We start from the raw sequence: 27498 nt of genomic DNA on the forward strand, positions 1-27498 counted from the left end.
GTACCACCAAATTGTCGTCATTCATTTTGCACTGATCCTCTGAGAATGGTATTAAAATTAAGCCCCTCATGGCGGCGGTACATGCCTTTGATCCCAGCAGAGGCGGAAGCAGGAGGATCTCTATGAGTTTGAGGCCAGGCTGGTCTACAAATAGAGTCACCACAAATAAAATTAATCTCCGTTCGGTTATGTTAACTATTAGTACACCCACTCCTAGCAGGCCAGGAATATACAGTGCGGGAGAAAGAAACAGTTTCAGAACTGGGCATTGACACGCTTGAAGCAGGTGTGTTCAGAAGCTTTTCAGTAGGCTGAGGATGCGGCTCTCAGTATAGTCTAACACTCACAAAGCTCTGGGTTCGGTCCCAGCTGCACACAAATGGTGTGTTGTGATACCCGCCGGCAATCCTGGGCTTGGAGGAGATAAAGGCAGGAGGGAAAATGTCCAGGGTCACCCTGGGTACATAGTGAGTTCAAGGTCAGCTGTGGGCTTCATGAGACCATGTCAAAAAAAAAAAAAAAAAAAAAAAAAGCATTCAATGGCAGATAAGATAGTTTACTCTTTTATTTATTTATTTATTTATTTATTTTTCATCATCATCATCATCATCATCATCATCATCATTTTGGTTTTTCCAGACAGGATTTCTCTGAGTAGCCCTGGCTGTCTTGGACTCACTTTGTAGACCAGGCTGGCCTTGAACTCACAGAGCTGCCTTTAGCTCCCAGAGTTCTGAGATCATACCATGCGCCACCATGCTTAGCTGCCTTTTTTTTTTTTTTTTTTTTCCCTCTATCTAATGCAACTCTAAGCCTGCTTGTCCTAAATTTGCTTGTTTATGGACAGGGTTTATACAGATTATAAATCAAGGATAAAAAGCATGAAAATGGCTCATTTCTCTCTGCAACACTTTTTGTTTTAGAATCTAATGCTAAAGTCTGTTTTTTTAATTAGAAAACGACCCTTGAAAAAGAGACAAAAAACATGCCCACTTCCAGAGGCATTTTTGCAATGGAATGAAAAACTTAATGTCATCTGCAGGACGTAGAAAATTTTTATTTGCAGGCATGTAAATGAGGCTGTGTTTGTGATTCCGGTGTCCCTCTCCTTCCCTTTTCCCTGAGGTGATGTGAAGCTATGATTATTCCAAGGACTCTACGATCAAATTATCTCCGTGCCTCTCCAGTTTGCTCATCAAACCGAAACACCTGGGGTGCCGAAAGACTAGATTTGAACTTTAAGTTGATAGCTCTGCAAATTAATCATGTGGCACTTCAAAACTATATTAAATGCAAGGAGACAAATAAGTGATAAGCCCCATTGCGATCAAGCAGCATTTTAATAAGCAGCTTTATAGGTTTGGGGTCTCGTTCTTCAGAATTAATTCAGACGAAGAAATAAAAATTTTTTGTTGTTGTTGTTGTTGTTTGAATGATATGGCCTGAGATGAACGCAGGCTGGGTTTGAAGAAAAGGAATTTCACAAAGTGGAGACCTTGCTCTTTTCGATGATCCGGACGCTAATCTTTACCCAATGACGGATTTTCTTTTAGGAAGCCAAACGTTTCCAGAATATTGACAAGGCGTGGACAAAGATAATGCAGCGAGCTCACGAGAACCCCAACGTGATCAGCTGCTGTGTCGGGGATGAGACCATGGGTCAGCTGCTGCCTCATCTACACGAGCAGCTGGAAGTCTGTCAGAAGTCCCTCACAGGGTAAGAAGCCTCCCCTCTGCCTGTGCCGCTGCGTGCCAAGCCGCTGGCTGAGTTCTGTCGGCATCTCAGGCGTTTCTAGGGATTTCCACTGCAGACGGGAGTCTAAAATTCCCATGAATTCGGTCTTTCAGTAAGAAGGACGTGGGGAGGGAGGGCTATGGCGTTGCATCGGCTTCCTAGGGCTGTTGTGCCAGTCACCACAAAATGATGGCTTAAAGCACCAGATTTTTTTTTTTTTTTTTTTGGTCTCAGTTCTGGCAGCAAGAAGTGGGAAATTAGGGTATTAACGTACCCTGGAGCTCGTGGCGGAGCTGTGGTGGCCCTGGGGCTTCTGTGGCTCGCGTCGTCACCCCGATGTCTGTGTCTTCTTGTGGCCTTCATTTCTTCTGTTTCTCTTGCGAGGGCTCTTGCTTATTGGATCTAGGACGTTGTTTCCCTGGGATCGTGAGACGCGCACGTACACTAAGTAAACCCAAAAATTCTCTTAGGAAAGAGATCTTTAAATTCACTGTAGCCTCGGAGATCCTCTTTCCAAATAGTCACAGTTGCAGATTCCAGGGTGCGACGTATCTTTTAGAGGATTGTATTGAACCCACTCTTAACACGTAGTGTTGATGTGTAGTAAGAGGAGAGCTGGCCAGACAAACACGTGGATACTTTCCTCCAAAGACCTTTCTGGACACCTTTAAAAATTAAAATGGAATTTGTTCCTGATTTCTATTTCAAGTATATGGTGGTGATGTGTCCTGGTTCATCCATCTGCTCCAGCTTCGTGGATAGGTGTCCCTCCATGCTCTCCTCAACATTTCCTGGGCAGAGACAATTTCACCCCAAATTTACACCAAGGAGTGCCCAATACTCTGACAAAGGTTCAAAAGAGGGCTTTCCATGAGGAAAAAATAAAAAGGAGGACGAGAGATGATAGATAGGGGCCTTGCTTCCTCCCTTTATTATTTTGAAGCTCCCTTGTTCCCCTAAGTGTTTTCTCTTCTGGACTTTGGTTCTCACCAAATATCCCAGAGGCCAGTGGGAAAAGCCTGTTAGTGCTTTCTTTTCTCTATTTGGCCAAAACAAACAAACAAACAAACACACATACAAACAAACAAACACTCCAAAGGAATCACTCAGTAAGATGCTCTTGACTTGTTTGAAGGTATTTGGAAAAGAAGCGTCTGCTGTTTCCAAGATTCTTCTTTGTCTCAGATCCTGTTCTTCTGGAAATCCTCGGACAGGCCAGCGACTCCCACACCATACAGGTATGGCCTGGACATCCAAGGGTTAACTTTTAAGTTGCTTTGTCCACGGCATATGCCATCAAGAATGAAACATCCTAAAATCCTAACAGTGCAAGGCAGGGAAGATAAGACTCAAAGGTTATGCAGATACAGCTGGAAGGATGGTTCTGTTCCCATACAAACATGAGGACCCAAGTTCAAGCCCCAGAACCTACATTAAAAAAAAAAATTCTGGGCACAGTGTTGGATGCTAAGGAAGCAGAGATGGGTGGACCCCTGGGGTCTCTGGCTAGCTATGAATTCCAGCCCCCATTTCACAAAACAAGTTAGATGGTGCTTGAAGAATGACATGTAATGTTGTGTGCAGCCCCTACAACACACATGCACCCACATGAATGCATACCTGCACATACACATACAAATAGTCCTGATGAAAAGTCCTATTCTCTATGGTCCTAGAGCACATTGACCTCACATAGTCCAGTGAAGGTGGTGTGCAACTGCCACCGTTCACTAACCTTATGACCCTGCCAGGCTCTTGGTTTCCTTGTGACTCAGTTTCCGTGCCTGTAACAGGTAAGCGCTGTGAAAGGAGAAGATAGTTGAGGGAGAGAGTGAGAGGGGCCTGTGCCGTGCAGGGAAGCGGGCTGAGATGGTTTGGTTCAGTCTCCATCTGGAGAGCAGAAAGGGATGGCCCCTGAGCTGGGCTGTATTGCAAGAGGTGGCATGTGCAGGTTCAGGGCACCGTATTCTGTAGGATGTTAAAAAGTGGGTCACAGTTGGTTGTCACGGTATACACTCGGGAGGCTGAGACAAGAGGAGCAGAGCTTAAGGTTAGCCTGGGCTACAGAGTAAGTTTCAAGCTAACCTGAACTGTATAGGGAGACCCTGTTTTCAGCAAACACTGGGCCTCTAAGTTAATTGAGTCTTGTAGTAGTTTGTGTTTTTCCCATGTTCTTTTTGTTTGTTTTGCGACAAGAAAGTAAAATTTTCTCCTGTGTCTCATGAAGGCAAGAAAAGCTTTAAAATTCATTTTATTTATACTTTTTGTGTATATGTGCACATAGTACAGTATCCATGGAGGCCAGAAGAGGGCAGCAGAGCCCCTGGAATTGGAGTTACAGGTGACTGGGAGCTGCCCAGTATGGATGAATGCTGGGAACTGACCTTGAGTCTTGTGGAAGGACAAGAAATGCTCTTAGCTGCCGAGCCATCTTTCCAGCTCTACTTAGGCTTTAAAAGGCATCTCAGTATGTGTTTGGCCCCATGTATGATGTTTTGGCTCTGCCTTTGTGTCTGCTACAGCCACATCTCCCTGCAGTGTCTGACAACATAAATGAGGTGACATTTCATCCAAAAGACTACGATCGAATGATGGCTGTTATATCAAGAGAGGGAGAAAAAATTATGGTAATTTATTTTGAAAATTTTACTATTAAAAATTTCCTTAAAAATTTAGGTTGGGGAGAAGGCGGTTCGCTTATGAACAATCAAGGGTGTGGGGAGAAGGGTGAGGAGCCTTGGGTTCTAGTCCTGTAGCTCTAGTTTTGTTACGAATTAATGTAGATAAATCATCTAACTTCTCTGAGACTCATTTACATCACCGATAACATTAGTGTTTAAACTAACCTCCATGATCTCTGCAGTCCCTTACAGTCAGTCATATTTTTAACTTACTTCCCCTGTGGTTTCAATATTTTTGCATACGGAGCTGGAGAGATGGCTCAGTGGTTACAAGTGTTAGCTACTCTTCCAGACGGTACAACTATGGTTCCCAGCACCCACATCAGGTGGCTCACACATGCATGTAGTACACACAGACACACACACACACACACACACACACACACACACTCGCAGCAAGAGAGGGGGAGAGAGAGAAAGAAAGAGAGGAAAAAGAAATAAAAATAAAATGTAAAGTATAAAGCTGAGACCACTGCACAAGCACGGATCCACTCATTTAAACACACGCATGTGTGTACATGCATACAGTACCCACATACACAAAACAAACGGAATCTGACATAAACTGTAAAGAGCCTATTCTGTGTTACATTGACGGTTTCCCAATTGTGACAATTTGTAAAAACAGCATATTAATAATTTGTTACATGTTTCTCTCTCTCTCTTTCTTTTTAGTTGGATACTCCTGTTATGGCCAAAGGTCCCGTAGAGATTTGGCTTCTGGACTTGTTGAAAGTACAGATGTCGTCATTACATAACATAATCCGGTCTGCCTACTATCAAATCAGCGATTCAGGCTTTCTTCTCTTACCGTTCCTCCAGCACTTCCCAGCACAGGTGAGGTCCAGCTGTTCACTCACGAGGGAAGATGTGGAAACGGAGAGGGGGCTGTGTTTAGCCCGGTGTGTGGAGGTTGCTGCCAGCATCCTCAGTCCACGTCTGCTCGTCCGTCTACTCCATCCCAAGCCACGCTGCCCCATCTTCTAGGCCTCCTCGTCTCCCGTCCTTCAGGACAAATGCCAAGACTCAAGCAGTATATGAAAATGGCAGCTTAGAGATCAGTTTCCAACCTGTGGGTCATGACCCCTTTGCCTATCAGATATTTACAGTACGGTTCATAACAGCAAAACCACAGTCAAGAAGTGGCAATGATACAGTTTTCTGGTTGGGGGTCAGCACAGCACGGGGGACTGCATTAACGGGTCACAGCGTTAGAAAGGTTGAGAAGCACCGTTACAGAGGTCTATGTGCGCGTAACTCACCATACAGAGGTAGACTTTGCATAAGGGTATGGACACACAGGGAAATAACCATGTATTTTCCTGATGTGAATCCCCATCTGGTCAGGGTGGAGGTGGGTGTTCCTGCCAACGGTTCTTCGGTCCCAGGTCTCTCACAAGCTCCCTGTAATATGTCAAGTGTCATCAGACCCCGGTTTGGGGGATAAGGAAGTAGCACTTCCATTCAATTCCACCCAGGATAAATGAAAAGTAGTTTTCGGTCTCTTCATAAGTGGCACAAAATAGAAGAGATTCTCAAGTGGGTGGGAAACAGATTTCATCCCAGCTATGTTTCCTGCCCCAGCCTGAACTCCAATTAGTTCCCAAATTAATAAGCACACTTTGGAGACAGCTAAAAATGATTGGGCATTAATTATTCAAACTGTATAAGCACAGACAAGGATCAGGCTCCACCGTGGAGATGGTTTTAATGCTGTGGTTTTAATGTTTAATAGTTGCCTTGAAAAGTTTTAATGTTCTTGTTAAGGATTAAAAAAAAAAAAGCCAACAAACATTTTCCTTGGTAAGCCAAAGAAACAGGCCTCTTAGTGTCAAGGCAGCAAATTTTCTCTATCCCTGGAAAGCACAAACCCCTGTGTGTTCTCAAGTTTCATTCTGACCGGGGAGTTTGTAGTAGGAGGAGAATCAGGGCAGGTTCAGAACAGTGGAGAGATTGGACAGCCCATATCGGAAAAGCTGAGTGGCTTCCCGCATTTCTTTTAGTGTGTGTGTATTATTTCTTTAAAGCATTTTTCCCCCCAATAACTGAAATATGCCTGCTATCAAGTTAATTTAAAAAATTGCCTAATGCCTCACCTCCACTTTCTCTCAGAACATATTTTTGGAGATTATGAATGCAATGGATCATTGCTATAAAAACCTGAAATTTGAAAACTACGAAAGTTAGGGATAAAAATTACTTATATTTATACCGCTTGGAAATGACTATTTATATTTTATTGTATTCCTTCTAGAATATATATTAGAATATATATGTGTGTGTATCTTCCAGGCACACTGTGCATGCGCGTGCGTACACACACACACACACACACACACACACACACACACACACAGACACACAGACACAGACACAATTTTTATTTAAAGCTTAAAAACACCAACCCTGTCTGCTTTGTGTGACTAAATGGCAGCCAAGATTAAGCACAAGCATGCCATGCGTATGTGTCTGCTGTTTGCAGGTCGGGCTTTTGGGAATTCAGATGCTGTGGACCCATGACTCTGAAGAGGCCTTAAATAATGCAAAAGATGACAGGAAGATCATGCAAATCACGAACCAGAAGTTTCTGGATATTCTAAACACCCTCATCAGCCAGACGACGCACGACCTGACCAAGTTTGACAGGGTGAAGTTTGAGACTCTGATCACCATCCACGTGCATCAGAGGGACATTTTCGATGACTTGGTAAAGCGGGCTTCCCTCCCCACCCCTGTTCCCGCCTTGTGGGAGTAGATTAGTCCGGTAACTAACAGCGAGCAGTTAAAAGTTACTCTGCGTGACGGGCTTGCAGGAACCCTCCTCCCGTGTGCTTCTTTCTCACAACCGTTCACACCTGAGCAGGTGTCCTTGCTGCTTCAAAAAAGATGCGTGCGTGCATTTGCATTTATTATTCTTCAAAAGAAATTTGGTTTCTGGTAGGCTTTTTTTTTTTTTTTGGGGGGGGGGCTCACGGTTCAAAGTGCACAGTCCAGCACTCCGAGGAAGCCCAGGCCGAAGCAGCGTGAGGCCGAGTCGCACCCTTGCAAGGAAGCTGCGAGCTGCTTCTTAGCTCCCGTGTTAGTTGCTCTCCGTTTCTGCGATAAAATGCCACGGTCACGAGCAACTTGAGGATGAAAGGGTTTATTTCGGCTCCCGGTGAGAGCACGTTGCAGCAGGAATGGCGCATGGCACGGCAGTAGGCACAGGAAGCTGCTCAATCACATGGTCCTCCCCACTCCGGAAGCAGAGCGAGAGAGGACAGGAAGTGGGGCAAAGGCTAGAAACCCCCAAGCCCCACTCCCCACATTCCAAAGGTTCCACAGCCTCCTAAAACAGCACCCCAACTGGGAAACAAACACTCAAGTGCATGAATCCGCAGGGGACAGCCCTCGTTCAAACCAAGCACCACAGTTTCCTCTCTCCGGGTACACACCCTAAGACTCCAGTTTCGGAAGTGGTGGCGTGCGCGGTGGGTGGGCTGTCCGGTCTCACTGTGATCAAGACACTCTCCCAGGCACGACCAGAGGCTCCTCCTCCCTCGGGGTGATTGTAGAGCGTGTCACGGTCACAATTCACGGTGATTTTCATACCCTGTCTTTTGACAGTCTTAGGCGGTACCACTGCTTCCTTCTGCTCAGTTTGATCGTCTTTAAAGGCATCGCCACCGCAGACGTATAATCCACACAGCTCAGGACTTCTGTAAAGAAGCTGATCATAGACTGCCTGTTCCGAATTTGCACCAAAAGCTCTGCGTCTATAAGTAATGTGTATTGATGGCTCTTTGAAGGACAAGCTCCTTTTTCAAACCAGTACATGCTTATGGCTTGCACTGGCTTCACCTGGAGCCCACCAGAAAGCAGAATCTTTAGTTCCGGCCCATCTTTACTCACAGAATCAATCAGATTCCTGAGGAACTCAAAAGCATATTAAAGCCCAAGAAAAGGGGATACAGAGATGGCTCAGGGTTTAAGAGCACTTGCTGCTCTTTGAGAGGGCATGAGTTTTGTTCTCAGACTCCCATTAGGACCCTTACAATCACCTGGAACTCCATGCATGCACACGTTAGTACACACGCGCGCGCGCGCGCACACACACACACATATACACACACACAAGCACACACCGGCAAATATATGTATTTTTAAAAGTATGAGATAAGCTGCAATCAGGTTTTCTCTGGATCAGACTAATCATGGTTTGGCATTTTGCTTTGTCTTCTGCAGACTGGCCATTATCTGTTGACATTCAAGGAAGCCCTAGTCAGGAATGCTGGGGTGGAATCTCTCTCTGTGTGTGCTCTGAGCACACTAGTGAGAGTGTGTGCACACCCCTGACTGATGTAGAAGGCCCCTTGGCAGAAATTTATTTTGAAACTCAGTGCTGAGGAAAGCCTTATTTTCTTTTTCTTTCTTTCTTTTTTTTTTTTTGCTGATATATTTTTTTAATTTTTTATTTAACTTTTATTAATTACACTTTATTCCTTTTGTATCCCCCCATAAGCCCCTCCCTCCTCCCTTCCCGGTCCCACCCTCCCCAGCCTTATTTTCTGTACAGAATGGATTATTATTATTATTATTATTATTAAAGACAAGGAACAAGACAGGGCTGGAATTGAGCTCAGTGGTAGAATGTTTAGCCTGGATGAATCCTGGGGTTCACTCCCCAGCACCACAGGCCCAAGAGCCAACAAGAGCAAAAACCGGTGGGGGCTCAAGACTGTGAAACTGTTCCTTTTGTCTTCATTGTTCCTGACCTTGGAGTGGGTTTGCTTCCTAACTTAACTGTGTCACATGGCCAGCCTATGTGCCTCTTAGTCGCCTAATTCTTACAATCTCTGATACTATGTAATCAGACACCCAAGTTGGCTGTTCTCTCCTTCCCCCTCCACCTCTTTCTTACAATCTTAATGGGTGTGGAAATTTCCTGACTGACTGCATCTCTGTGGCCCCGGTTCCTGAGTCAGGAAACACAGCCTCTGGGCCTGGACCCAGTCTGTGTTATCCAAGAGACGCTCACATACAAACAGTTTTAGGGGGGCAATCAGAATCCTTTAGCTGGAGGGAAAAGCACATTCATGCTACGAAACAGCAGGACTATAAATAGCAAGGCTTAGTGAGGTGTGGGCAAAGGGCACGCAAACACCGCAGCGCTCTTCAGAAGTCCATTTCTAGTGTCCTCCTGGGTATGAGGGCCATTCCTGCGTATGAGTGTTTGCCTGCCTGTATGGATTTGCACCATGTACATGCAATACCCAGAGAGTCCAGAAGAGGGAGTCAGAGCCCCTGGAAACTTGACTTACCAGTTGGTTCCTTGAGTGGGCAAGACTGAGGTTTCTCTGGGCTTACCAGGGGAAAGTCATGAAGCACCACAATGTGGCCCTTCTGGGTTCCTAAAAGTGTTAACTTGCTTTCTGTCTCTTCTGATGGACCAGTTTCTGAAGTTACAGCCATGGTGGTGAGAGCCTGGAGCTTCTTGCCTCACAGGTACATGCTGCAGACCTGTCAGAGTGGAAGGCAAACAGTAGTGCCTGGGCAGAGAGACATGTGTGTACATAAAGCGATGCACCCCTCGTTTATCATCTCAGTGACTTCTGATTGCTGCCAAGAGGGTCTCCCAAACTCTTCCCAGCACATGTTCTGTCCTTTAAGCCCTAGGCCTCAGCAGTACTGAACATTTTTTTTCAGTTGGTAAACATGCTAAGTAGATCTGGGCCTTCTCTTTCCCTGCCTGATTTTTATTGTTTAATCTGGTTTTTCCAGATGTGTTTTCCTACAAAACCCCTCTCTGACTTCCTAGACCAGGTTAGGTCCTATTGCTATGTATTTCCATGGGCCTTGAATTTTTGTTTCTTTGTAAATTTTATTTTATTTCTTTTGTGTGTGTGTTTGCCTGCACGTATGTGTGTGCACCACGTGCATGCAGTGCCTGTGGAGGCCAGAAGAGGGGGCAAGAGCCCCTGGAACTGGGGTTACCATGGAGGTGAGGCACCAGGTGGGTGCTGGGAACTGAACCTGGGTCCTTTGCAAGAGCAGCAAAGCAAGTGCTCTTAATTGCCTGGCTGTCTCCCTGGACTTTGTTTAGTCGTGTGGTTTGCATTTCATTGAAATTTCTTGACTTCGCCCCGCCCCCACGTTCTTGGTAAGCTCCAGAAAGCAGGCACCGTGTCTGTCTGTGCTCACCCAGTATGTTTCAGCACAAGAAGGCGAGCAGCGAGTACTGTTAAGTGGAGACTAAGCAGCTCACGAACCAGCGACCCGAAACCACCCACATGCTTACATTTTTTCAGCCCGTTGCGGCTCAGTCGGTGACTCTTCCGCGCTTTGTGTTTTCAAGGTAAAAATGCATATCAAGTCTGTTACCGACTTCGAGTGGCTGAAACAGAGCAGATTTTATTTCAAAGAAGACTTGGATCAGACCGTGGTGTCCATCACAGACGTGGATTTTGTTTACCAAAATGAGTTCCTGGGGTGCACGGATCGCCTGGTGATCACCCCGTTAACAGACAGGTAGGAGACCCCGCGCTCTGGGCCCCTTTGGTAATTAAACGGCTCAGACGGCTGCATAAAGCCCCGCTTGAAATACTCATAACCGCAAGCCGCTGTCATCTTGGGCCTGGGCCGGGTCATCAAAGGCAGCCGAACAATGAAATAGCCCTCCCTGTTGCTTACACGAACACACTCATTAATGTTTTATGAGGTGGAAACGGATGAAAGAATAAAAGCAAGACCGAATGTTTGCTGTGAGTAATTTAATAATGATTTCGAGATTGCTAAAGTGAAAAATGCCCACAAACCGTAAAGGAAGTAATAACACTGCAAGAAAGGAAAGTGCCTTTGGTAGCATTTATTTGAGTCTCCCGTGTTTTGGGTTCTGGTTGGCTTTTATTCTTTTATTTGTATTTATTTATTTATTTATTTATTTATCTATCTATCTATTTATTTTTTGAGACAAGAGTCTCACTGTACCCCCTGGCCGACCTGACCTTAAACGCAGTGATCCCCCTGCCTCTGCCTTCTGAGTACTATCAGGGGGCAGCCTCACCACCTGGCAGCCTCCCAGCTTCTCAGGCGTGGAAACCGAACCCAAAGTGAAGTCCCTTGGCTGAATCTGCCTCAGTCAAGGACGGAGCCTGTCCCCAGGCAAGGTGTGGATCCTTCCTGTCTTTGTACACTGCCACTGCAAATGTCCTGTACACGGAAATCAGTCAGGAAAGGGCCGCAGCATTGACTGAAACCGGATGTTGGATGAGTCACTTCTGCCCCGTTAACTGAGTCCGCTTCCGGGTAAAATTGCAACAGGGCCAAGTGTTCAGCTTCCTCTTGGTCTCTCCGTCCCCTCCCCGCTTGTTTGGTTGCCTGTCTCACGTGGGCTGCTGAAGCTTCTGAGTCATCCGGCCTTTTCTCTTCTGGGTTGCAGGTGCTATATCACGCTGGCTCAGGCTTTGGGAATGAACATGGGCGGTGCTCCGGCCGGACCAGCGGGGACCGGGAAAACCGAAACCACAAAAGACATGGGCAGGTGTTTGGGGAAGTATGTGGTTGTGTTCAACTGTTCGGATCAGATGGATTTCCGAGGCCTGGGAAGGATTTTCAAAGGCAGGTGTCTAATAACTTTCATGAATTTATTATTATTTTTTTTACTGCCCCTTAATATTTCCTGATGTAAATCTAAAGTGACACTGTCATCATCAGGCTAGGTTGGTTTATAGAATATGGCCATCTTTCCTCATTAAACGTGACCGGAGAGCATATATTCAGTGGGTCAATACTACTGACCGCTGTTATATTGTGCGCATTGAGTGTGTATTGGAATTTGAGGACAATCAAATTTGTAGCAGTCTGAAACAGCAGACTGTTTCAGAGGAGGAGACGGCCGATTGGTACATACAACTTCCCTTGCTGCGCTGAAGCCCACTGAAATGGAAGGGTTATTTATTTATTTTTACTATAAAGCACACCAAGGCTGGAAAATAAGAAGCAGGTTGGCCACCAGAGCCTGGGAATTCTTGAGAAAAATCTTAGAAGGTTGGTAGGCAGGGAGTGATTTTGGATAACACTGAGGAGGGCATATTCAAAGTCATGTCCGCATTGGCTCTCAGCCTGGTTTTGCAACACAGCTCTCTGAAATAGGAGTCTGGCCAGAGGACATCCCAGGATAGGGCCAAGGCAAGGGAAGGAAGGCTAAGGAACTGGGCAGATGGCCAGCTCCAAGCCCGGGGGGAGCTCCCCAGCCTTTCCCACCCCTTCCTCCAAAGCACCAGAGGCACGAATCCCAAGCAGAAATTTGCATTTGTGTTCGGAAATACTGTAGTAGAACCCCATTAGCTCGACATAACCGAAAGAGCTTAGAGTGGTACCCAGGACAACAAAGACACTGGAGGGCTGGGGTAGAGCTTAGATGATAAAGTTCTTGCCTAGCTTATGTGAAGCCTGGGCCTGACCCTCATTACCAGGTAAGCAATGGGTAGTGGTGCATGCCGGTATCCCATTGTGGGTATGAGTAGAGGCAGGAGGATCAGGAGTTTAAGGCCAGTCTTGGCTCCACGGTGGGTTCAAGGCAAGTCTGGGATACATGGGGCCTTGTCTCAAAGAAGAAAAAAAAATACATACAGAGAGAGAGAGAAAGAAAAGAAAGAGAAAGAAAACAGGAGAGCACAAAGACGACTGAGTTGAACTGAAAAAGAAACAGATGAGAAACTCAATAAACTCATTGAAATTAATAGCTTCAGAGAGATTTGAGACTTTATGCTGTTCGGTCAACTAAAGAAAAACAGGCGTTAGGGAAAAAAATAACAACTGGGATACAAGGAGAATGAAACTGCCATTTCCAAGGGAAAAAATAATCACCTTTTCCCGAGTTGCCAAAATAGTGCATTACAAAAAGATGAGGAGATGGAAGGCTTGACAGAAAAACATATAAGTGTTAGAGGGACAGATATAAACATCCCAACGCCCCTAGAATGGCAATCCCCAAGAGGGAGAGGAAAAGACTGGGCAGATAATGATGAAAGGAATAGAACGTTTCACACAGCTGCAGGTGATGAAGGTTTTGGTCCTTAGAGAATCTACAAGGAACAGTGTTCGTGCTCTCCAGGTCTGTCTTTGTGTTCGGTTTCATAAAAAATAAATAAAAAACCCCTCTGGCTATTTTCTCTCTCAACTTGCAACCTGATATTCCTATTTCACCATAATAAAAGAAAACAGACAGATCGGACTGGGAGGAGGGGCATCCCTCTTTCTCCCATTTCCCCAGAGACTTAGCTGTTTCTCTCCAACCTCATGGAAGGTGGTCCTTACAGACAGGATCCAATTTCATCACCTCTCAGGAAACCTTTCTACAATGACGTATTTGCACTTTCCTTTTGACACTCTGCTGTTTTCACTGTTTGTTGGTGATATGCAAATAATTAAACATCTCCTGTAACGAGAATGAAATAACGCCTTCATAAACAGCCCAATGTGAAACTTTCCACAAACTGTGTGGAGGCATAATTGTTGGGGAACACTTTGGAGAACTGAATGCAATCAGGAAGGTGCCTCTCAAAGTGAAACTTTGCAAATTAACAATTTCTCATGCCAGGTCTTGCACAGTCGGGTTCCTGGGGCTGTTTTGATGAGTTTAACAGAATTGAATTGCCTGTTTTATCTGTGGCGGCCCAACAAATTTACATAGTTTTGACAGCGAGGAAAGAGAGGAAAAAACAGTTCATTTTCTCAGACGGCGATTGTGTGGATTTAAATCCAGAATTCGGAATCTTCCTAACAATGGTGAGAACACAGGGTGTAAATGCAAGTTGATGCATTTAATTGTTGCAGCTATCAAGAGATGTGTCTGTGTATTACAGGATAAATGAACCAAAAGTCATGGGCTCTCCATGTGGACATAGAAAGAATGTATTTTAAATTAATTATGTGTGTCTATATGAATGTGAGTGTAGGCGCACATAGAGGCCAGAAGAGGGCACTGAATTCCCTGGAGCTGAGGTTTATGGGTTGTCATGAACTGCCTGATGTGGGTGCTGGGAACTGAACTCCTAGCCTTCTGTAAGAGCAGCACCTACAAAACCACAAAGATATCTTCCTTTCTCATGCCCTTTCTGGGGGCATGATTTTATAAGCAGGAGGAGGAAGTAATGCTAAGGCCTATTGTATCATCCTCGAGTTTCTAGAGCCTCTGGGTAACTGTCTTCCAGCTGAGGTATTGCAGGCTCAAATCACACAGCTAGTAAGATGATGTAGCTGCTGTGTCCTGTGTGTGTGTGTGTGTGTGTGTGTGTGTGTGTAGGTGCATGGATACACACTTGCGCACGTCCCCATGCATGGGCAGTGGAGGTCAGAGGTCAACACTGGCAGTCTTTCTGTAGTGATCATCGTATCTCTTGAAGCATGGTCTCTCGCTGGACTGGGAGTGACAGACGTTTGCGAGCCACCATGTGGGTGCTGGCAACCAAACCTGGTTTTTCTGCCAGAGCAGTCAGTGCTCTCAGCCGCTCAGCCACCTCTCCACTGCCTCCCTTTTCATAGCATATTCTAGACCATAATTGTTCAGGTCTATCTATTCAGCTCTGTTTTTCCTTTTTCTGTATTGTAAATCAGTAAAGACACAGGTGCCGGTTATTATTATTTTTGCTGTGCAAAACTGTGTGTGACTTTAATAATGAATTGAAAATGGATATGTTAGAAAAAAGGTCTGAGGTTCTATTAAATATGGATGGCCCAATACACACTTTTTTTTTTTTTTTGAGAAAGCAAGGACATTTTGTAAATCTAATACTTTTGTGGACTGCTTTGGAATCTGAATTAGGTGCCTGAAGTGTATTTATATCCAGGAAATAAAAACTGAACCAATAATTGAAATAATATTTATTTATTTATTTATTTATTTATTTATTTATTTTTTTAAACCTTAGAACCCTGGATATGCTGGACGCCAGGAACTGCCAGAAAACTTAAAAATCCAGTTTAGAACGGTTGCAATGATGGTTCCCGATAGACAGGTATGTAGCAGGACTTCTAAGGATCATAAATGTCCCTTACTCCCCCCCACCCCCCCACCCCCGGCCCACTAAAGTCACTTTAAAATGTCCCACTGTCTCAACCTGCAGATCATTATGCGGGTCAAACTTGCAAGCTGCGGCTTTCTTGAAAACGTTATCTTAGCACAGAAGTTTTATGTCCTCTACAAACTCTGCGAAGAGCAACTTACCAAACAGGTAAGAACATATTTATTATCCATGTGCAGAATTTAAGATTTTGTTTTAATTAAGAAAAAAAATTATGTGTGCATGTGTGTGTGTGTGTGTGTGTGTGTGTGTGTGTGTGGTTCTGTGCCTGTGAGTGCGGTACCTGGAGAGGCCAGAAGAGGGCGTCATATCCACCTGAGTTAGACTGGTTGGAAGCTGCCAGATGTGGGTCCTCTACAAGAGCAGTGTGTGCTCTTAACTACTGGTCTCTCTTCCCAGCTCCCGAGTCTAGATTTTAACTTGGCCATTTTACCTTGATAGATGCTTATCAGTGAGATTAAACAAACACATGGAGTTACTCCTAAGTACATTCACAGTGAACTTGGCTTATTGGTTATCCGTTTTCAAACTTTTAAATTTAGAAACAAGCGGAGATTCTCAGGAATTGGGGGTGTGAGTGTGTGAAGATGTGTACCCCTCACCCTGCTTCCTCCAGTATTGACATCTTGTGACTAGATTTCAGCAACACAGCTTGAAGCCTGACACTGGACAAGGGTGTTGAGTGTTGCCAGTTATATGGGTGCTCTTGTAGTGTGTGCAAATGCACTTGTGTGTGTGTGTGTGTGTGTGTGTGTGCATGGGCGCTCATTTCCATCACACATAAAGATTAATGTAGCCACCAGCACAATCCATGCGCAGAGCTTATACTGCAAGGTTCCCTTATACCTTAGGGTCTGTGTGGTCTCACCTTCCTCTCAGCCAGCAGTCCTCTTCTCCACTTGAGGTGTTAGTTCAGGGATGCCGTGTGAATGGAACGGTCAACTCGGAACTCTCAGGCGACGCATGTAAGATCTGTTGTCCGCTCTCAGACTGCACCCAGCTCCCTTCTCCTGGAAACAGACAGACGTCGGGTTTGAACCCCATCGTGTTACCTTGCTCTTTCCGACAGGACGAGCCTTTCCTCAGCTGAAGACGAGGGGGAAGAACTGCGCGGCCCACACTTCACAGTGTAGCCACTCCGCAATGCTGGCAGAATATCCGTTCCTGTGCGCCGGGTAGGCTTCCGTTGGGAACTTCTCAGCGAGGATCTTTGCTCTCTCTCTTTCCCTGTCCTAGGTCCACTATGACTTTGGACTGAGAAACATCCTGTCTGTGTTGAGGACCCTTGGATCTCAGAAAAGAGCCCGGCCGGAAGACAGCGAGTTAAGCACCGTCATGAGAGGACTCCGGGACATGAACCTTTCCAAACTGGTAAGTGTCTCTGCATGCCCTTCGTCAGTTGGGTCTTTAAAGCAGGCCCTCAGAGAGCCGGCTTCGGCTTCACATTTCTAATACAGCTTTAAAATTCTTTTTGAATTAAAATTTTCTTTTTATGTCCGTGATTTTCCCCCTTGAACACATGTTTTATCTGTGTATCATGTATGTGCAATACAAGGAACCTCTAGTTCCTTGGAGGAACTGGAGCTGTAGGTGGTTGTGAGCCACTGTGGGGTCCCTCTGTAAGAGTAAGTGCTCTTAACCACTGAGCCGTCTCCAGCCCCTTTAACCTTAAAAAAAAAAATGCGTTATCATATGTATGTGTGTGTGTGTGTGTGTGTGTGTGTGTGTGCGTGTGCACAAATGCATGTATGGAGTGCCGCACCGTTTGTGTGGAGGTCAGAGGATAACTTTGGGGAGCTGATTTTCTTCCACCACGTGGGCCCCAGTGACTGAACTCAGGCTGCCGGGCTTGGAAACACGTGCCTTTACCTGCTGTGTCATCTCAGTAGCCCGTCAGTGGGGTTTTCTAACATTATTCCCAGGGTAAAAAATTCTAATCCTGAAGCTCTGGACTCACAAGGAACTATGAGAACTTGTGTGTGTGTGTGTGTGTGTGTGTGTGTGTGTGTGAAAGAGGGAGGGAGGGAGGAAGAGAGAGAGAGAGAGACGAAGTACAGTTTCTAGCATCCGTGTCAGGTGACTTAAAGCTGCCTATAACTGTAACTCGAGGGGATCCTACACCCTCTTCTGGCCTCTGTGGGTAATTGCACTCAGGCGCAGATATCCACTCACAGACACAGACACATAAGGAAAACTAAATCTTAAAGCAAAAAGCATCAGGGGCACTCCAGAAGAAATTGAGGAGGTACTGGAGGCTGGCTTTGGGGCACTCTGTATACTGAAGACACAGTAAACAGAGCGTTGGAGTCAGCTTACTCCTTAAAGATGGGGGCTGGACCCCGCTCGGATGGAGCTTTCCAACCACCTTTTGAGGGTAAGGGCTGTTTCCTACTGTAAGCGAGGCGGCGGTATTCTGTCTTCATGGTGGGGGGGACTATGCACTGGCCGTTTTAAGATTAGCATGAGCCTGTGAGAGGCAGACAAGGTGAGGAGATGAGACAGGAGTCAAGGCTGGCTTACAGAACGCCAAGAAATTTTGAGCGCCGTGTGGGGTCAGCAGTGGTCCTGAGAAAGCGCCCCAGAAGGTGCAAGCCTGCTGCAGAGATTAAGAAGCCATCCCCCCCACAACCCCAGGGGAATAGCGTGGGGGAGGGCCACGCGCCTACCCTGCTTAGCTAAGACCGAGCGCGTGTGTGTTGCCGTGTGCCGCCTCAGGTTGATGAGGATGAGCCCCTGTTCCTCAGCTTGATCAACGACCTGTTTCCGGGGCTCCAGCTGGACAGCAGCACATACGAGGAACTGCAGGCCGCGGTGGAGAACCAGGTCAACCTGGAAGGCCTGATCAACCACCCACCCTGGAACCTCAAACTAGTGCAGGTAGGGGTGTGCGACACGCACACAGAGCTTCCCACTGGACACAAGTCTTCAAAGGGAGCGAAAGGGCTGGCCTCCTGGGTGGTTACAGCAGGGACCCTCAGGGCTTGCGCTCGTTTGAGAAAGAGTGCATCCGGCCCGGTCTTGCAGCAGTCGGCCCGGCAGTCAGTCAGTCCGGCCGCCACTTACCCCTTACGAGAAGGTGGGACGCCACCAGAATCTAGGAGTGGTTAGGATGGGAGGGGACAGCCCAGCTGGCTTCTTGCCATCACTCTGGCAGCCGACACCGCAGGGGGCCCCTACAGCCTGAGGAGCCTGGGTCAGCTTCTTTTCTCACTTATGGACAGGTATGCGTGTGTGCGCATGTGTGGGAGTGTGAGCACGCGTTCTGGTTCGCCGGAATTGCATCTGCAACCCAGGCCGGCCTAGAACTTCCTATGTATTTGAGGATGGCCCTGAACCCTTGATCCTCCTTCTCTGTCACCGGAGTGCTGGGACACTGGGTTTCAAGTATGCTAGGCAAGTCTCCTGTGGCTGAGCTACGTCCACAGCCTGTTCCCACGAGCCCAGCTTCTGCGTGCTTCCGCTTTTTGTAGCAAACAGAAGACTGAAGTCACTCTGTGTGTGGGCGCAGGAGCGGGCATTGACCGAGCCTTATTGCGCCCAAGTGCCACACCCTCAAGGAAGGATGGCTGGCTGAGGGGAGGGGAAGGCTAAGTTTCCCCAGTTCCAGACACAGCGTCCCCTGGTGGGATTGTAGTTGTCTGCCTTCCCATCCCTGCACGGTGATCTCCACATCCTCCTCTGGATCACCGGAGGACGCTCCCCGAATAAATCATGTCCATACAGAATAAAAAAAAAAAAAATCTTTATTCAAGCTGTGTTTCTGGAGACCCAGAAGGAGCAGGAGCCGTCCCAGATCTTCCCAGAGAGGCCTTTCGATGCCGCTTCCCACCACTGGGGGGCGACATCACCACACCGCACACACACACACACACACACCCCATTGCACAAGAGGCAGAAAGCTGATGCTGAATTCTCCCCCCAAAAACGCAACTCAGGTCCCCACGTTGTCCTTAAGTAATCGGCCCCGTCGTTTTTCAGCGTGGCGCTAGTTCTGCCTCCCGCGCCCAGTGAAATGAGGAACACTCGAATATCATTTAAAGCCTTTGAAATTTCGGCTGACTCGCACAGATGTCAGCCAGAGGCTACTAACCTGCGTTTCCCAATGTGTCGGTTGTTCGCGCAGCTGTACGAGACCTCTCTGGTGCGGCACGGCCTGATGACTCTCGGGCCCAGCGGCTCCGGGAAGACGACAGTCATAACGATTCTGATGAAGTCCTTAACCGAGTGCGGGAGGCCTCACAGAGAGATGCGGATGAACCCCAAAGCCATCACCGCGCCTCAGATGTTCGGCAGGCTGGATACAGCCACCAATGACTGGACGGACGGGATCTTCTCCACTCTGTGGAGGAAGACACTTAAAGCTAAGAAGGGTACGCCCGGGCCTCCCTTTGACTGCTCCTTCTCCGCAAGAGTATTTGCTTAGTTCTCTTAGGTTTTTTTTTTTTTCTTTTGTTATCTGCCGACCAAAAGGAAAAATAATAATAATAAAAATTGATTTCTCTTCCCCTTGGTTTGCAGGTGAAAACATCTTCCTCATTTTAGATGGTCCCGTGGATGCCATTTGGATCGAGAATTTAAACTCTGTGTTGGATGACAACAAGACGCTCACCCTGGCTAACGGCGACCGCATCCCCATGGCCCCCACCTGCAAGCTGCTGTTCGAGGTCCACAACATTGAGAACGCCTCCCCTGCGACCGTGTCGAGGATGGGCATGGTGTACATCAGCAGCTCTGCCCTCAGCTGGAGGCCCATACTGCAGGTGGGGCGGGGGCGGGCGGGGCTCTGCACACTCCTCCGCTCCACACTTTGCTTAGGAGTCTGTGTACGCAGGTGCTCGTGTGTGCAGGTCCATTTGGAGACCTGAAGACAGCCTTGGGTGTGTTGGGTGTGTTTCCTCAAATCATCCTGCCATCTACACTTCCGTTATTTACGTTATTATTGTTATTGTTATTATTTTTTTTTTTTTGAGACAAGTATCTCTTGGTGGCCTGGAATTTGTCAAGGAGGCCACAGGATCTCTGTCCCTGCCTCCCCAATGCTGATACCCTAAGCATCACATCAAGCTTTCTATTTATTTATTTGTTTGCTTGTTATATATACAGTGTTTTGCCTGCAGGCCAGAAGAGGGCACCAGATCTCATTATAGATGGTTGTGAGCCACCACGTAGTTGCTGGGAACTGAACGCAGGACCTCTGGAAGAACAACCAGTGCTCTTAACCTCTGAGCCATCTCAGCCCCGCATCCAGCTTTCTATTCTTTATTTCTCTCTCTCTCACATGCACTCTCTCCTACCTTCCTTTCTTCCTGCCTTCCTTTCTTCTATGCGGGTTCCAGGCATTGAATTCATGCCCATGTGTTTGCCAGGAAAGCACACACTCTATCGACACAGAGCTGCCTTCCCAGCCCCGCACTTCCTTAATAAACACAGATACCATTCTTTGACCTCAGGCATGGTTGAAGAAACGCACCACGCAGGAAGCCACCGTGTTCTTGAGCCTGTACGAGAAGGCGTTCGAAGATATATACACATACATGAAGCTAAACCTCAACCCCAAGATGCAGCTCCTGGAATGCAATTACATCATGCAAGTAAGGCTTGTTTCGCCCTGAGCCTCCACTGCTTAGACATCTGCAGCTTCAAACTCAGTCACCACTTACAAGCCTCTGGAACAGGAAAGAAGGTCCTACCTTCTGGGGAATCTTTTTATGCTGTGGGAGTGAGGGCCCTGAGGTTTGAGTTCCCAGAGGAGGAGGAAGGATGGATTTAAAATGTAGTCATTAACTGTGGAGCCAGAAGCAGCCCTAAGACAAATCTGGAGGAGGCCTTTTGCCTTTGACACAGAGGCAGGTGCTGGGTGGAGGGTCCTGGCTTCCCATCATCTCTGTTGCTCACACGGCCTGTCTGAAGCCGCCTCTGTCCTCTCCTGGGGACTGTGAGGGACAGTCATTAGGCAGCATCTTGAGCTGTTTCTGTTCTCTTCTTTAATTCCCCTCCTGCTTTCGATTTTCTTCTTCCATAAATTTAAACCTGAACATTTATAAACTTGGGGGAAAAAAAGGCTCGTACTTGAAATCTCTTCCAGTCCCTCAATCTCCTGGAAGGCTTAATTCCCTCCAAGGAAGAAGGCGGCATCTCCTCCATGGAGCATCTCCACAAGCTATTTGTGTTTGGCATCATGTGGAGTTTGGGAGCCCTTTTGGAGCTGGATAGCAGGGAAAAGCTGGAAACCTACATACGAGGTCACACAAGCAAGCTAGACCTGCCAGTAATACCCAAGGGCACCACTCAGACCATGTACGAATTCTACGTCTCTGATTACGGTGAGCAGACAGCGAGCTATGGCCCAGACAGAAGGACTGGATCCCCGAGAGCGGGGAGCCGGGGCTATAGCCACATAAGAGAATAAGCCGGACGCGGGAGTTTTCACATTGGCTATGTGCTGGGCACGACCTTTCTGACCTCTTGGACTGGTCTGAGTAAGATCTGCTGCAAGAAGCAACTCCTGTCATGTCACCTGTTTCCTAATGCCTAGGGAGCAACACAGACACACACACACACAGTGGACGAGTGCCCAGCTCGTCCAAGGTCATGTCTCTGTTGCTGATGTCAGAACGAACAGAGTGAGCCCAGCAGGCTGGGGGGCGTGGAAAGGGGGTGCGGCTCTGCTGCTGTGCAGCACATTCCTTCGGGCCGGCTCAGGTCCTCCAGAGCCTCTGAGAGAACAAACCACCAAATTCTCCCCCGCCAACCCCATTCTTATATTTACCTCTGTTTCTTCCCAAACTCCCAGAGCAGCAAAGGTATTTTTGTGTGAATGCATAAACTCGAAAGGATAAATAGAATGGGAAGGAAGATAGGAATAAAAATAACAAGAGTTAAGACAGTAGAAGGTACGAAGCCTTTGATTTAGCATGGGGGATGCAGCTAACTCTTAGTTGAGAAGTAATTTGTTGTACATCTCCTGGAACCTCCAGAGGGCTCAGAGAGTGGAAACGGGGGGATGGAACTAGCAATCAGAGGTCTGGTTCTCAGTCTCTAGAAAAAAGATTTTCTGGTTCTCTTTCCAAAGCTGCTGGGAGGCAGCTGTGCCCGCCTGATGCCACAAAGGGCTGAAGCAGCTTTTGAGCTTCCTAGCCACCTTTGGAGGTGGGAGAATCTTGCCAGTGGAAAGGGGTGCAGGAAAAGACCACCATGAAAGGATTGAGACCGATGAGTCATGTCACGGGCCAAGTGTGGACGTCAGAAGACAACTCATGGAGTTGGGAGTTGGTTTTTATGTTTCATGTGTCTGTGTATGAATGTGTATGTGTATAGTATGTTTGCGTGTGTATGTACATATGTATGTGTATATGTATGTATGTATATATGTGTGCAGGTGTGTGTGTATGTGAGAGTGAGTTCTTGTTATCCCTGGACATCAGCACTCTTGGAGAGAAGCCTTTCTTAGCTTTAGAAGTCCCTGCTGCCAGACCAGACAGGGTTAGTTCTGGGTTGAGCCTCTCACGTCAGCAAGTTGAACGCAGTGAGTGGAACAGCATTTAGGTGCTGGGCAGAGGCAAAGGAGAACCACGTCAGGAGAGAAGGAGTCTTCCAGCAGTCACGCAAAGAAACCCAGCCAGAACTGCCAGGCTCAGCAGAACAGGAAGGTTGGAATTTATGGGAGGCCTCTAGGTTAGGGTTACGAGATGTAGGAAGAGCCAGGGAGGAGTGGAAACCGGAAGACAAGTCCACTGACAGTAAAACTGCCATGGCTGATGCCTTGAACAAACTCTAGGAGCTGGAAAGGAGGTCCGAGGTTTTCACTGTTGTACCGGGCCAACAGCTGTGGAACAGCCCACTCTCGAACAAGCATGGTTCCTCTTTTTTTCACGATCAGAGAAACATTCACAGCCACGCCTTAGACGGTGAAACCTTGGGAACAGGGATTTTTGGAAGCACCCTGTGTCTGCAGCTCAGCAGAGGAAAGGTTTCAGCTAGTTCCAAAGTTAACAGAAGAGAGAGAGAACAATGACTAAAACAGAAATCGCTGGGATGGAAACTAGAATAGAAAAAAGATGAAACCAAAACCCAATTCTCTGTTAAGATCAATAAAGGTGATTAACTTGTTATTAGCGGTATCAGGGGCTAAAGACCTAAGAAGATCGATGTCACCACTGGTGAGCTGGGAGTGAACCTCCGCTAGTAACGCTCAGTTTTCCAACCATGATAAACCTCAGTTTACCGTGCAAGTGATAGGAGCCAAATGCCATCCCCAGACCTGATGTAGAAAAGCTGGTGTGTGTGTGTGTGTGTGTGTGTGTGTGTGTGTAATACCAACACTGGGGATGAGGAGTCAGGAGGGTCTGAGCTGCCCATTGGCCAACCCGTCTAGCCTTGTTGGTAACACTCTGCCTCAAAACAAACAAAAGTAAATAGACAAAGACATCCGCAGTGAATGACACCTGAGGGAAAGCCACATCCCAGGTTATTCCCTGGCCTCCACAGGCGCACACACACACACACACACACACACGCACGCACACACACGCACACACACGCACACACACGCACACACACACACACACACATACAGATGCAAACGCTCGCAGAAGGAAAAAATGAGAGGATAAATAGCCACTGGCAAGGATGGGAGGGGAAAGGTCAGACAGGCCGATGTATCCGTGTTTTAGAAAGTGCTTTCGTTTCTGCACATCCCGAGCCCGGTCTCCATCACTCTCCATCACGTGGCGTCCCCATCAAAGGACACATTTTGAGTAAGATGAACCTCCGCCCTGCCGTGTAGGTGACTGGGAACACTGGAACAAGCGGCTCCAACCATACTTCTATCCAACGGACAGCATCCCGGAGTACTCGTCCATCTTGGTTCCGAACGTTGACAACATTCGAACCAATTTTTTGATGGACACAATTGCAAAGCAACATAAAGTAAGTGCGCGAGAAACGCGTTTCCTTTCACGCACCACAGACAGAAAACGTGGGTCCCACACAAGGGCCCGTGGGGGGGGTCACTAGAGAGAGGCACCCTGCAGCCACTCCAGTTTCCAGAATGCTCTTCCCCTCCATCTCCCCTGGGCTGAGGAGGGGAGTGGGTGGGTGTCGCCCTTCAGACTCTCCTCCGTACCCTAGAGGGCGTGCAGATGGGCTACCGTGTTCTCCCCCAGCACCTCAATAGAGCTGTGTGCCTTTCTCCATTTAACTCTTTCATTTCACTCGGCGAGACCTGAATGAAGGTGTAACTGCAGAAAACAGTTAAAAAACAAACAAACAAACAAAACCGTAGCATCAGTTCATGGGTGGAGGGTAATAGCAGGTTGAAAGCATAGCATCAGCTCATGGGTGGTGGGTAGAACCCATGGGATGGTGGGTGGCAGCAGGTGGAGCCGTGAGGCGTGTGGGACCCGGCCCCGCCTGGCACCTCCCAGCCGGTCCCTCCTCAATTACAGGCTGTCCTGCTCACGGGGGAGCAGGGCACTGCGAAGACGGTCATGGTGAAGGCGTATCTGAAGAAGTACGACCCCGAGGTGCAGCTCTCCAAAAGTCTGAACTTCTCCTCCGCCACGGAGCCCATGATGTTTCAGGTAGCGGCCGTCACCCGCGGTGGTCATGGGCACACTGAGGTTTCCTAGCGGGGCTTCCAGTGAAATGAGTGTGCCTTGGCCTGAGCCACCCGTGTCTGGGGCCGCAGCTAGCACCAACCAAGTTTGCTTTCTTAGAAAAAAGGAAAGGTTTATTTATTTATTTGTGTGTGCGTGTGTGCATGTGTGTGTGCTTGTGCTCGAGTGTGGGAGTTTATACATACCCTATGTGTACAGGAGCCTGAGGAGGTCAGAAGGAGGCGCCAGATCCCCTAGAACTGGCATTTGTGGGCTGCCGTGGGGTTGCTGTGACCCAAATCTGGTCCTCTGCCAGATCAGCAAGCTCTCTTACTTACCTCTCCAGACCTAATTTGCCCTCTTGTGACTGAATTAGAAGCCAAATCTGAGTAGTAAATGTTGGCTTAATGTTGAAGCCGAGGCTGGACTTCGGGGCACGCCAGCTTTGCTCTTGCTGATGGCTAACATTCCCGCCACTTGTTTTTTGTTTAAATTCAAGGGCTGCGTATTTAACAATCATGCTCAAACTTCCAGGCCATCTCAGTAAACTGTAGTCTGTTTTGAAAGCGAGATTTGTTTTTAAGGATCGAAACCCAGCGCACAAACGACGGACCATTTCCTTCTCTCTAGAGAACGATCGAAAGCTACGTGGACAAGAGAATGGGAAGCACCTACGGGCCCCCGGGAGGGAGGAAGATGACCGTGTTTATTGATGATATTAATATGCCCGTGATCAACGAATGGGGAGATCAGGTATGGCTCAGGGACTTCATGGGGGTCCTCCGTCCGGCCCAGCGTCTTCAACTGTGACCCCGTTAAGTCTACAGCCCTTTTGACTTCTCCTTTTGGAAACCCGTCTGTGGTTTGGTTGGGCTCCTCACATCTGCTTGGCATCTTGCTTTTTCATGCCCTTTCTGGCTTCTGTGCTTCGGCCTTGCCCCAGGACTGCCTGATAGCTAAGTAATTCTAAACACCCCAGTGAAACACCACATCTCATCTACTCATTCATTCACTCATTCATTCATTCAACTATACACCATGGTCCCAGTTGCTCTCACCCGTCAACCCAAGTCATTCCCCAGTGGAGGACCTCACCAGCAACACTGGCATCTGGCATGTCCCAGTGACGCCATCTAGCTTGAGCCTGCCAGGCCCGGCCCTTTATCTCCGTCCCTCTTAAGGACCCACCAGAAGCTCAGTGGCCATACGGAGAGCAGTCCTTGTGTAACGCTTCACGCTTCTGCTCTACTTTAGGGCCAGAGGGCTTCAGCGTGGTTAGTCCCAGCCTGCTTTGTTGTCTGTAAGCCGAGTGGCTCCTGGATTCTAAACTCATTTGTTCATCTAGGATTATCTGCTCACACTTAAACTATCTCAGCCTTGTCTGGTCGCCAGTAACTTTCATAACTTGGGAAGTGTCTGCCCTGTGTTCATCTGTCACGAGTTGCGTTGCTCTCTGTATTATGGCATCCCTCCTGGGAGCCTTGTATTTCTTTTCCCTGCTTTATTTTCTCCAAAACATTTATAGTACACTATTTTATTCTCACATAAGCATACCCTGATGCGTTTTTTTTGTCTCCCACAAGAACGCATGCTTCATGAAGATGGATTCCCGTTTGTGTATAAAAAGAGCCTGGCCTACAGTGGCTGAACACTGGCTGGATGAAAGACAGTTCTTTTGGGGGGTGCTCAGGTGCTGTCCCCTTGGAGGGACCCAAAAGGAATTTGAATACACAGAGTTGGAGCGTAGACGGGAGCTAAAGCCAGAGGAGCAGCCTTGGGAGTCTCGGGGATGTGGAGACCCAGTGATGTCACTGGGGTTGTGAGGAGAGGAGGCAGTCCTGGAAAATCAGTTAAATATGGGAGTGGGTGGGCAGAGCATGACTAGGGAGTATTCCAGAAGTCATCGGAGGAACCTGGACGGAACTGTGCCTCAGAAACCAACGCCAGAAGGTTTTTTTCTCTTAAGAAGGGAGGACAAGAGTCTGTAACCTCTAAACCACGAGGTTGAGTAGTTCATAGTGTTGAAGGCTTGGGGCTGAGGCCCCTCTGTGTTATGATCTAAGTGTCTACGTGAGTGTTCCAGGTGTCTGTAGTCAAGCTTGTAACTCTTGTTTTGTTTTTCGAGACAGGGTTTCTCTGTGTAGCTCTGGCTGTCCTGAAACTCACTCAGGAGTGAGGCTGATCAGGCTGGCCTTGAACTCAGAGATTCCCCTGCCTCGGCCTCCCAAGTGCTGGGATCAAAAGCATACGCCACCACTGCCCGACTCAAACTTGGAACTCTTCAGCACTGTTGGCCTCGCACCCATTATTTAACAACCATCTGCCTAAGCTTGCAAATTTGTTTTCTCTGTATATAGCACACCGGATGTGGGTAACCATTTCATTCAAGTTGCCGAAGCCTACACCCTTCCACGGAAGGAGCC

General features: G+C 47.6%; 1 protein-coding gene across 2 annotated transcripts in view; it reads left to right on the plus strand.

Annotated features, from left to right (window-relative positions):
- Window positions 1–27498, plus strand: part of Dnah8 (dynein axonemal heavy chain 8) — a 205054-nt gene that overhangs the window by 74552 nt on the left and 103004 nt on the right. For both annotated transcript variants that reach the window (XM_021652387.2, XM_060369207.1), the window contains 19 exons: window positions 1554–1717; window positions 2871–2973; window positions 4258–4362; window positions 5092–5253; window positions 6899–7123; window positions 10751–10923; window positions 11834–12012; window positions 13997–14184; window positions 15327–15413; window positions 15522–15629; window positions 16716–16850; window positions 18195–18356; window positions 19603–19849; window positions 19998–20239; window positions 20930–21070; window positions 21565–21802; window positions 24265–24407; window positions 24926–25060; window positions 25706–25828. In XM_021652387.2, the coding sequence (XP_021508062.2) occupies window positions 1554–1717; window positions 2871–2973; window positions 4258–4362; window positions 5092–5253; window positions 6899–7123; window positions 10751–10923; window positions 11834–12012; window positions 13997–14184; window positions 15327–15413; window positions 15522–15629; window positions 16716–16850; window positions 18195–18356; window positions 19603–19849; window positions 19998–20239; window positions 20930–21070; window positions 21565–21802; window positions 24265–24407; window positions 24926–25060; window positions 25706–25828 (3060 nt within the window). The remainder of the gene's footprint in view (window positions 1–1553; window positions 1718–2870; window positions 2974–4257; window positions 4363–5091; window positions 5254–6898; window positions 7124–10750; window positions 10924–11833; window positions 12013–13996; window positions 14185–15326; window positions 15414–15521; window positions 15630–16715; window positions 16851–18194; window positions 18357–19602; window positions 19850–19997; window positions 20240–20929; window positions 21071–21564; window positions 21803–24264; window positions 24408–24925; window positions 25061–25705; window positions 25829–27498) is intronic.

Source organism: Meriones unguiculatus, chromosome 16, assembly GCF_030254825.1.
Source record: "Meriones unguiculatus strain TT.TT164.6M chromosome 16, Bangor_MerUng_6.1, whole genome shotgun sequence".
NCBI classification, from domain to species: domain Eukaryota; kingdom Metazoa; phylum Chordata; class Mammalia; order Rodentia; family Muridae; genus Meriones; species Meriones unguiculatus.